This window comes from Myxocyprinus asiaticus, chromosome 4 (assembly GCF_019703515.2).
Source record: "Myxocyprinus asiaticus isolate MX2 ecotype Aquarium Trade chromosome 4, UBuf_Myxa_2, whole genome shotgun sequence".
Lineage (NCBI taxonomy): Eukaryota > Metazoa > Chordata > Actinopteri > Cypriniformes > Catostomidae > Myxocyprinus > Myxocyprinus asiaticus.
Genome location: NC_059347.1, coordinates 57,023,936 through 57,036,320, shown reverse-complemented (window position 1 = coordinate 57,036,320; position 12,385 = coordinate 57,023,936). Strand labels below are relative to the sequence as shown.

The window sequence follows — 12,385 nt, the reverse complement described above, 5'->3', positions numbered from 1 at the left end:
TGCATCAGTGCGGAGTGGCATGAAACAACTCACAAATTACAGGACTCCTACCCACAACCCTGTAGGGAACCAACAACTGGCTGACGACCTGAATGTGTTCTACTGCAGATTTGAAAGGCCCAATCTCACACCCCACACCCAATCTGACCTTCACTTCACACAAACACCAACACCTCCTGCAACCCCCCTCCTGCTACTCAACCTGCACTTAAGATCTGTGAAGATGATGTGAGCCGCGTCTTTCGGAAACAAAAGACGAGGAAGGCTTCAGGCCCAGATGGCGTCTCACCAGCGTGTCTTCGATCCTGTGCTAACCAGCTGGCCCCCATCTTCACACAGATCTTCAATAGATCACTGGAGCAGTGTGAAGTCCCATGCTGCTTCAAACGCTCAATCATTATTCCTGTCCCAAAGAAACCAAAAATCACAGGACTTAATGACTACAGACCTGTCGCCCTGACGTCTGTGGTCATGAAATCATTTGAGAGACTGGTGTTGGCCCACCTGAAGAACATCACTGGACACTTTCTAGATCCCCTTCAATTTGCTTATCGAGCAAACAGGTCTGTGGATGATGCAGTCAACATAGGATTGCATCATATCCTGCAACATCTGGACAGACCAGGGACATATGCAAGGATCCTTTTTGTGGACTTCAGTTCAGCTTTCAATACCATCATCCCAGCTATACTCCAGAATAAATTACACAAACTCTCTGTTCCCACATCTATCTGTCAGTGGATTACCAGCTTTCTGACAGACAGGCAGCAGCTTGTGAGACAGGGGAAACTCACTTCCAGCACCTGTACAATCAGCACTGGTGCCCCCCAGGGATGTGTGCTCTCCCCACTACTCTTCTCCCTCTACACCAATGACTGCATCGCCAAGGACCCCTCTGCCAAGCTCCTGAAATTTACAGACGACACCACTGTCATTGGCCTCATCCGAGATGACGATGAGTCTGCATACATAAGGGAGGTTGAACAGCTGGCTGCCTGGTGCAGTCAAAACAACCTTGAGCTGAACATGCTCAAAACAGTGGAGATCTTTGTGGACTTTAGGAGAAACACCCCAACACTGACCCCCCTCACCATTCTAAACCGCACTGTGGCAGCAGTGGAGTCATTCAGGTTCCTGGGCACTACCATCTCACAGGACCTAAGTGGGAGACCCACATTGAATTCATTGGGAAAAAGTCCCAGCAGAGGTTGTACTTCCTTCGCCAGCTGAGGAATTTCAACCTGCCACAGGCGCTGCTGATACAGTTTTACTCAGCAGTCATTGAGTCCATCCTCTGCACTTCAATAACTGTCTGGTTTGGTTCAGCTATGAAATCAGACATCAGAAGACTACAAAGGAGAGTTCAGACTGCTGAGAGGATTACTGGTTGCCCCCTGCCACCCCTTCAAGAACTATAGACTTCCAGAGTGAGGAAAAAGGCTGGAAAAATCACTCTGGACCCCACTCACCCTGCCCACTACCTTTTTGAACTGTTGCCTTCTGGCCGACGCTTCAGAGCTCTGAGCACCAGAACCGTCAGGCACAGGAACAGTTTTTTCCCTCAGGCTATCCATCTCATCAACAGTTAAACTGCCCCATTGAGCAATAACTATGTGCAATACACAGTTTAGTCTTTTTTTATATTTATCCAACACATCCAACCTCTTCTGCCATTTCATTCCTCTGAGAAAAAAATAAATAAATAAAAAAAATACATTTGCACTGTAATAACAGATTGTATTAGATTTGCACTACCCATGTGTATGTATGTGTGTGTCTGTATGTATGTGTATAATTAGTTGTATTTTTTATTATTATCTATGTCTTGCTGCTGTTTTTGTATTGTTTTTGTATTGTTGTACACAGGAAGCTCCTGTCACCAAGACAAATTCCTTGTATGTGTAAGCATACTTGGCAATAAAACTGATTCTGATATGACCAAAGAATGCGAATCACCAAAAATGAAAGAACACCACTTAGGAGAGAAGAGTGCTTAGGAGGGCTGTTTGAAAGTGGAGATTTATAAAAAAATTATGTTTCTCACACATACCTATCATATTGCATCTGAAGAAATGGATTAAACCACTGGAGTCGTATGGATTACTTTTATGCTGCCTTTGTGTGCTTTTTGGAACTTCAACGTTTTGGACCCTGTTGACTTGCATTGAATGGACCAACAGAGCTGAGATATCCTTCTAAACAATATTTGTTTATGTTCAGCAGAAGAAAGAAATTCATTGACATCTGGGATGGCATGAGAGTGAGTATATGATGAGAGAATTTTCATTTTTGGATGAACTTACTTTGAATCAAATATGGTGTCTACTTGAAGAGACTGAGATCTACTTAAGGATCACTGTCTTTTTGAGATGTGAGGTAGTATGAAACACTAAGACATCAGCCCTCACCCTGTTGTGAAATCTGGCTGGTCTGTAGGAGCGTTTGGAGAGATTGTAAACGGCATAATGACCCGCATGACGAGAGTCCAGGAACAAGCGCACATCCTCAATGTTATTTTTGATTGCAGATTCCACGCCTTCAGCTGGAAATGACATGACTACAAACACAAACACACACGTACAAATATAAAAATCATTTACCGGCATAAGTCACAAAATAGGAGTGTAAAAATGCATCAACACAATGATCTGAAAATGTAATGTCTCGATTACAGAACTTAATAATCGATTAGAATTGATCTAATTATAATTACTGTATATTAAGCAATACAATCTATTTCAGTGTATTTTTATTTCATGCAAAATACAAGTTTTGACCTATTTTCAGTATATCTATTCAATGCAGTATTCTAAATGTGAGAGTTCAGAGCTCACACCTGCCAGTCTGGAGGTGATGTAGGACAGGTCCAGATCTCCTTTAGCATAACTGAGAAAAGACACATAGTTAAATGTGCAAACTAGACAACAGCAACACAAAAAACACAACATCTGAATAACAGGCCAACACCGTGTCCTGACCAGACGTGACGTGATAAGATTCCAGCGACAAGCAAATTGTCTGTCCGAGAGAGAGAACTTGGCACAACAGTCAGTAGGTGTGACACCCTCGGCCAAAATGAAGTTGTTCTGATCTGGCAACTGAGATATCGCATCACATTTGGTTATGACACGGTGTAAACTTCGACAGAAGAATCACAGCAATACTGTTTTATACAAACCTGAACAAGTCAACAAACTCTATACTTTACAGATATCTGGGTAACAGGGCAAAAACAACACTTAAAGAGACAGTTCACCTAAACATTTAAAATCTGTCATAATTTAGTCACCTTTAGTCTGTTCCTCACACAAAGCAATGATGTGGCTTCCAAAGACTTATACGTATTGTACACACACACAGTACTGTGCAAAAGCCTAATATTATAGAAGAACAAGTAGCCCTGAAACAGAAGGTATGGCCCCCACAGAGCCCGGATCGCAACATCGAGTCAGTCTGGGATTACATAAAGAGACAGAAGCAATCGAGAGAACAACTTTGGCAAATTCTCCAAGAAGCTCGGAATATCTTATCTGCCAACAACCACGAAAAGTGGTAGCAGTGGGCAGTGGTAGCTCAGCGGTTAAGGCTCTGGGTTACACTGCCAAGATGCCACTGTTGGGCCCTTGAGCAAGGCCCTTGACCTTATCTGCTCTAGGGGCGCTGTATCATGGCTGACCCTGCACTCTGACCCCAGCCTAGCTGGGATATGTGAAAAAAAAAAAAGAATTTCACTGTATATGTGCAAATGTATAATGTGTGATAAATAAATAAAAATAAAAAAAATAAATAAAAAAAAGAAAAACTGTGTCCAGGTGTATCTAGGAGAATTGGTGCTGTTTTGAAAGCAAAGGTGGTCACACCTAATACTGATTTTGCATTTTTTTTTTTTTTTTTATGTTTACTGGACTTTGTGTGACGTTAATTGATAAATGAAAACTATTTATGGCATTATTTTTGAAGACATCCTCACTATGCAACATTTTTCACTAGTGCCTAAATATATATGTACACCTATGAGATATAAATATTAAAGGTAGACTGATATAACGGTTTTAATAATTAATCAGTGCCGATAATTGCTCTTTCAACTATTGGCAAAAATGTACAGTTGAAAAATCATTTGTTTGTTTATTAATACATTATTCCTCTATATTCCTCTGTGGCCTACGCTGGAGGATTCTACAGTATAACAGCGGCCTCTAGAGGTGAAATAAAACAATAACATCTGGATTTGCTGTCTCTAAATCTTTTATCATTGACAATTCATCTATATTTTTATCCTCATTTCAATGCATATTTTGTTAGTTTTATTAGCTAAAAGTTAAACTAAATTGAAGCGAGGGCTTGCAAATAAAAAATGCGACTATATGAAATGTGCCCCGTCAGCACATACATTGTGTCTTCAACTTCATATCTTGTGAATAATAATAAAATCGTATTCCTCATTAAACCTCATCTGGTGGTGTACACACACACACACACACACACACACACACACACATATATATATATACAGTATGCATACATACAAAACTCTTTATCTATAAAAAGCTTAATTTATGGTAAAGACTAAAATAAAGCATTGTAATGGAGCCAAGTCTCCGTCATTTAAAAATAAGAATCTCCGGTGTGTTTCGGAATTGTTTATAGCCATTTTTTTTTTACATTCTATAAATATATTTTAAGTAGTACTCGGCAGATTAATTGGTTATCTGTATCAGCAAAATCCACTATCGGTCGACCTCTAATATATATAGCGCATAAGTTGTATGAACAACCCTTACAGTACTTTTAGAAGCTTGAGAGCCAATCTCTTTCAATGAATGGAAGCGAGCAGAGTGAACATTCTGCTATATGTCTCCATTTGTGTTCCACAGGTGAAAGAAAGTCATACAGATTTGGAACGACATGATAAGGGTGAGTAAATGACCAGAGAATTTTCAGGTCTGGGTGAACTATCCATTTAAAGACAGACACACAAGATTCACACAAATGAATTTAGTAGGCAAGCATCTAATTCTAAGTTTAACTTCTAATTTCAACATGAACTCTTATTGATCAGGGTAAAGCTGTGTGTTGATGGTGGCAGGCTGTGGATATGGAGCCACACAACATGAGAAAGCCATGAGGGTTGAGTGAAGTTCACAAAAAACCTTCTCTCACACACACACACACACACGTAATGAAGACACACCGGTGTGGTCCCATAGTTACCTGGAGCTGCAAAGGGTTGGTGATTTAGGACCAAGACATGTGATTCAGGAACAAAATTAAAAAATAAGACAATGAATTAAAATAAGAAATAAAACAAATCTATGGGCCAACTTAGAGAAAAAAAAAAAAAAAACATGAGAGGCCAGTGGAGTTGTAAGGGGAATAATTATAAAAACATGATTACCAAAATTCAAACATGTTATGGCAGGGGTTGTGGGAGGGAATTTCAGATCTTGTAGGTCAGTGTGTATCATAAACAGAATCATGATTGATCAATAATCTGTTTATAAACTCAATCACGACAGCTAGATACCAAATTTAGATTCTAATGAGGACATTCATTGCTTTAGGTGTCAAACTTTTTTGTCAACGCGAAACCCATTAGTTGGTGTGGGTGAGAAACAGATCAAAATTTAAGTCCTTTTTTACTCTAAATCTCCACTTTCACATCTGAAAGTCACATGTGGTGCCTGTTCGGTTTCATTTTCACATCTGAAAGTTAAAGTGGAGATTGATAGTAAAAAAGGACTTAAATATCTGTTTATCACCCACACCTACAGCTGAAGTCAGAAGTTTACATACACCTTAGCCAAATACATTAAAACAGTTTTTCACAATTCCTGACATTTAATCATAGAAAACATTCCATGTCTTAGGTCAGTTAGGATCACTACTTTATTTTAAGAATGTGAAATGTCAGAATAATAGTAGAGAGAATTATTTATTTCAGCTTTTATTTCTTTCATCACATTCCCAGTGGGTCAGAAGTTTACATACACTTTGTTAGTATTTGCCTTTAAGTTGTTTAACTTGGGTCACACTGTTTGGGAAGCCTTCCACAAGCTTCTCCCAATAAGTTGCTGGAATTTTGGCCCATTCCTCCAGACAGAACTGGTGTAACTGAGTCAGGTTTGTAGGATTCCTTGCTCACACACACACGTTTTCAGTTCTGCCCACAAATTTTCTATTGGATTGAGGTCAGGGCTTTGTGATGGCCACTCCAATACCTTGACTTTATTGTCCTTAAGCCATTTTGCCACAACTTTAGAGCTATGCTTTGAGTCACTGTCCATTTGGAAGACCCATTTGCAACCAAGCTTTAACTTCCTGGCTGATGTCTTGATAATTTGCTTCAATATATCCACATCAGTTTCCTTCCTCATGATGCCATCTATTTTGTGAAGTGCACCAGTCCCTCCTGTAGCAAAGCACCCCCACAACATGATGCTGCCACCTCAATGCTTCACAGTTGGGATGGTGTTCTTCGGCTTGCAAGCCTCACCCTTTTTCCTCCAAACATAACGATGGTCAATATGGCCAAACAGTTCAATTTTTGTTTCATCATACCAGAGGACATTTCTCCAAAAAGTAAAAGCTTTGTCTCCATGTGCACTTGCAAACTGTAGTCTGGCTTCTTTTTTGGCAGTTTTGGAGCAGTGGCTTCTTCCTTGCAGAGCAACCTTTCAGGTTATGTCGCTATAGGACTCATTTTACTGTGGATATAGATACTTGTCTACTTGTTTCCTCCAGCATCTTTACAAGGTCCTTTGCTGTTGTTCTTGGATTGATTTGCACTTTTCGCACCAAACTACGTTCATCTCTAGGAGACAGAATGCGTCTCCTTCCTGAGTGGTATGATGGTTGCGTGGTTGTTATACTTGTGTACAATTGTTTGTACAGATGAATGTGGTACCTTCAGGCTTCAAGGATGAACCAGACTTGTGGAGGTCCACAATTGTTTTTCTAAGGTCATGGCTGATTTCTTTTGATTTTCCCATGATGTCAAGCGAAGAGTCACGGAGTTTGAAGGTAGGCCTTAAAATACATCCACAGGTACACCTCCAGTTCAGTACACCTCCTATCAGAAGGTAACTGGCTAATTGTCTAAAGGTTTGACATCATTTTCTGGAATTTTCCAAGCTGCTTAAAGGCAGAGTTAACTTAGTGTATGTAAATTTCTGACCCACTGGAATTGTGATATAGTCAATTTAAAGTGAAACAATATGTCTGGAAACAATTGTTGGAAAAATTACTCGTGTCATGCACAAAGTGGATGTCCTAAACGACATGTCAAAACTATAATTTGTTAATATGAAATCTGTGGAGTGGTTAAAAAATTAGTTTTAATGACTTCAACCTAAGTGTATGTAAACTTCTGACTTCAACTGTATATAACTCTTCTGAAGGTATGGATTTAAACACTGGAGCCATGTGAATTACTTCTATGTTTCCTTTATGTGATTTTTGGAGCTACAAAAGTCTGACCACCATTCACTTGCATTGTATGGACCTACAGAGCTGACATATTCTTCTAAAAATTTTCATTTCTGGGTGAACTATCCCTTGCACTCTAATAAATCTATCAGTGGCTCAGCGGAAAATGATAAATCATGACAAGAACACAACTCACCCAGGCATTTTCTCTAGTTACAGTTTTACAATAGTAATAGTTTTTCTCAATTGCTTAAACACTATAACCAGGCTTTTGAACTAAAATGTCAAAACCATAACGCCATTTATCAAAAAGCACACCCATTTCCCTAAACTATAAACACTATTCCCATGTTTTGACACATGAGTCAGATTTGTTGAATTGTCACTGCAAAACTCTACACACAAATCCCTTCATTTCTCATTGCCTACACCATGTGGTCATTTAAAGAATGTACTAGCATTCAATATTGTTCACTCAAGTCAGCACAGCTTGAGTTCAATTAGCACACAATTACCCAGGTGGAAACACTAAGAGTCAAAATTGATCACACACCAATCAGAACCTTCAATAGATAGATAAAAGGGCCTGAGTCAGTTCAGTCAGTTTTGGAACAATGGATCCAGAGAGACATGAAGGAAGAGGTCGAGGACACCGGAGAGGAGGAGGAGGAGGAGGAAGGGCAAGGAGACAAGCAGTCTCGGATGAAATTCGTGCCACTCTAGTTGACCGTGTCCTTGTCCATGGTATGACTATGAGGGAGCCAGCACAACCAGAGCAGCCTCGCTACGTTGTTGTTTGGGATAACATCAGCTTCCATCGTGCTGCTCTGGTTCGTGACTGGTTTACCAATAACCCAAGGTTTTCCAACATCTTTCTGCCTGCATACTCTCCCTTTCTAAACCCGATAGAGGAGTTTTTTCGGCATGGCGGTGGAAAGTGCAAGACCGAGAACCTCACATCCATGTTCACCTCCACGCCATGGAAGAAGCCAGCCTAGACATTTCAGTTGATGCGTGCCAGGGGTGGATCAGGCATGCAAGAGGATTTTACCCCCGCTGCCTGGCTAGGGCCAATATAGCCTGTGATGTTGACGAGATTCTCTGGCCTGTCCCAGACCAAAGACGGAATGCTGGGGCAGAATAATTTTTTTGTTGTTGTTTGGTGTATTGTACTGTACAGTACATTAACGGATAAAAAAATGTGCAAATGTATACATTTGTTGTGTCTTTTGTGTTCATCATATGAAAAGGTTTTTGAGGGGGAGAACCACAAGCAACATAACTTATTACCGGTTTTTGTAGTATTGTTTTGAATTTCTCACGTGTGTGTGTTTTTGAGGGCTTGTGTGTCATGTCTGAGGGCAAAGTTTGGTTTTTCAGCAAGATTGAACGGTTTTGAGTGGAGAGCTTCATATGACCTGAAAATAGGACGTTTGGGGAATTGGGTGAGAAGTTATGGATTTGTGTTTAAGCAATCGAGAAAAACTGTAATATGAAATGCTGCAGGGGTAAGAAGAGTGCATGTGTGTCTCACCTGGCCACGGACTGGATGACTTTTGAAGAGGTGTCTTTGATGTTGGTGAGGAATCTTTCAGTTCCTCCTTTCAGAATGTCCAGGAGACCTCCACTCATGCCCTGATCTGCATCATACACACCTAGTCACACATATCCAGACATCAGTGTTCAGCATGATGAGTGCCATCACAAGATAATTGTTTTTATTGATTGAACTGCATGGTTCTTGAGATGCATTTTTGTGGGCAATATGTATCAGATGGTCTTTGCAGTACTCTTGCTGTTTTTCTTCACAGAACTATTCAAAACCATAAGACTATTTAACAAACTAAAATTGAGACTGTAAACGCAGAATCTGGGATTGTGTGTAGTTGTGCGAGTGGTATCATCACTTTTAGTCGAAAAAATCTGAGTAAACTCAGCAGATGGTGAACAGAGGGCAAATCCTCTTACCGTACGCTGAGAGAAACCCTTCCCCCGGGGATAAATATGTGGATAAGGGTGTGACCAGGGCATTGTAATGTTTGTGTATGGTTTTATAACAGCATGATGGTAGGTTGAAGGTTAAAGTACCACTACGCTAGGTTTGTATTCCTATTAGCTTTGAAAATTAGTTTTAGCTGTATTTTCATAATGAAGTTGGTTAATATCGTGTCTGTCCAGTAATGTTACCTTGTACACCATGTCAAATAACTAGCATCCCAGTTAAAGCAGAATGGTGTAATTTCTGTGCCACCAAACCGAATTGCAAAAATCAGCTGTTTTCAAAACAGCTTTTTGAATACGCCCCATCTGCAGTCGATCACACAAACAGATGTGCCTGCCCCCAACTCAAGGCATTGGTCGAGTCAATGTAGTTGTGTCTCATGAGACGGGCCGCTCAAAACAAACAGAGGAATTTTCATAGCGCCACAGAGACACAGTGTTTACAGTTTTCAAGAAAGTTTTCTAACACAGAAAAAGTTACACACTTCAGCGCTAAATGGATAGAATGCTCTCATTATTTTATCACCTTCATGTCATCCCAGATGTGTATGATGTCCTTTCTTCTGCAAAACACATACAAAGATTTTTTTTTTTTTAAATTCTCAGCTCTGTTGGTCCATTCAATGCAAGTGAATGCTGGCCAGAACTTTGAAGCTCAAAAAAGCACATAAAGGCAGCATAAAAGTAATCAATATTACACCAGTGGTTAAATCCATGTCTTCTAAAGCAGCATGATAGGTGTGGGTGAGAAACAGATCAATATTTAAGCCCTTTTGCACTATAAATCTCCTTTCACTTTCTCTTCCACATTCTTCTTTTGTTTTTGCCGATTCACATTCTTTGTGCATATCACCGCCTACTGGGCAGTAGAGAATTTATAGTAAAAAAGGACTTCAATATTGATCTGTTTCTCACCCACACCTATCATATCACTTCAAAAGATGTGGAATAAACCAAGGGAGTCGTGTGGATTACTTTTATGCTGCCTTTATGTTCTTTTTTGAGCTTTAAAGTTCTGGCCAACATTCACTTGCATTGTATGGACCAAAAGAGCTGATATATTCTTCTAAAAATCTTCATTTGTGTTCAGCAGAAGAAAAAAAGTAATACACATCTGTGATGGCTTGAGGGTGAGTAAATGATGAGAGAATTTTCATTTTTGGATGAACTATCCCTTTAAGTCTTGAGGTGTAAGCAGCCATGAATGTATATCAATATGTACATGCACTTGCATTTGTATGTGTGAATGGGTTTAAACAATGTCTGTCAGGTGAAGAATCTCCAGATGAACTCTAAGCCGTCTTGAAAAACGTATTTAAACAAAATGTGTGTGTGTGTGTGTGTGTGTGTGTGTTCCAGGTATTTCCCACATTGAGGATTCAAATATCCCCGCAAGAATATAAAACCTGAAATTAGCTACACTGTGTGAAGCAGCCAACAGTACCGAAGAGGAAAATGGCTTAATAAACATACTAAACACTGTTACAAAAAATAAAGGGGGTGGGGTTAGGTTTAGAAAATATCATCAGCTTAGCTTAGTATTTACCCAGTATAAAAGCAATGTCAATGAGAAGTAACCCACATTACATCAGTATAATACATGACTGCTGCAGCGGTGCCCTGTGTCTCACTATAAAGTTTGGAACACCTTTTGATGTGAATCTCTCAAACTAAGCACCTGTCATAACTGCAAAAGCCGGAGCTCTAAAAACTGACCACTTCCTGACCATAATAATGGACTGCATTAAGAGCTATTTAGCAGTTTAACTCTATGTGCAATTTAAAAATGCATCTGTGCAGGAAATACCCTGTGTATATGGCGTAAATGACTGTGTATATTCCGCATGTTCCCTTTAATTAGTGCCAAGGCAAGCGCCATCCCAATTTCGGATATGTGAACTATACATATACCGAGATACCAAGGTGTGCTACTTAATTTTCTAAACAATGAGACCAAGGCTAGTAAATAACAACCAACAACCACCCAGAACACCCTAGCAACCGCATAGCAACATGTTAAAAACAACTCAGAACACCTTAGAAACTGCATAGCAATGCCCTGGCAACCGCCCATTCAGAATTATTGACTGTAAATTGGGGTGTATTAGCAACCACACACATTCAGGGCAAAACCAAATGAACTAAGATAATCAACTAACCAACCAACCAAGCAGTCCCATTATTTTATGCATATTAGAGAGCCGAGATCTTCTAAAATGGCATCAGGAAACAAAGAAAAACAAGCATAAACTGAACACACGTACGCAACAGCACTATTAATGCGCTGTCTGTGTTTCCGCAGGGCGATATTGTTCATCTTTACTCATTATGCTCATCAGACAGCATGATATTTCTCTGGAGAATCAGTAGTATGAATTACGCAGGATGTCTCATAATTTAGTAAAAAATGGAGCCAGTTTTAACAACCAGCTGGGCATAAGACAACAAATGGGCAAAGCTTTATGCAGCATCCACCTTCAATTTCTCAAGTTTTTTCCTAATAAAATGTAATATTTATGTAAATGTAAATGTAAGAATAAAAATGTAATATTGAATAATTCATATAAACTTAACACAAACCATTTTTAAACACACAAATCTGCATGCTAACAAACAGCATGCTTAAACGTTAGATCACAAAGTTAAAGCTGTGTACTGCAGTGCTCACCAGCATTGTGTATGTTGTTGATCTGCGAGGGAAGCTGTGCGCTGTTGTTTCCAAAGCCTCCATTCTGCTCCAGCAGCTGTAGAGATTCATAGCCATCATACACAGACCTCAGACAGTAGTATGGACTTAACAGACTCATCAGGACAACACACCGTTACACATTAAGATCAGAAGTAGGAAGAAAGCTGATGAAAAGACTCAATGACTGAAGTCAATGAAAGCAGAACGTCAAGATGATTCAAACACTGCAGGCTCTGTCTCTCTCTCCTTCTGGCTGATGGTGGTAAT

General features: G+C 39.7%; 1 protein-coding gene across 2 annotated transcripts in view; it reads right to left on the bottom strand.

Moving 5' to 3' along the window:
* Positions 1-12,385, bottom strand: part of LOC127437601 (cyclin-G-associated kinase-like) — a 64,098-nt gene that overhangs the window by 30,637 nt on the left and 21,076 nt on the right. For both annotated transcript variants that reach the window (XM_051692632.1, XM_051692640.1), the window contains exons 10-13: positions 12,098-12,173; positions 8,963-9,083; positions 2,837-2,886; positions 2,409-2,557 (exon numbers count right to left, since the gene is read on the bottom strand). In XM_051692632.1, the coding sequence (XP_051548592.1) occupies positions 2,409-2,557; positions 2,837-2,886; positions 8,963-9,083; positions 12,098-12,173 (396 nt within the window). The remainder of the gene's footprint in view (positions 1-2,408; positions 2,558-2,836; positions 2,887-8,962; positions 9,084-12,097; positions 12,174-12,385) is intronic.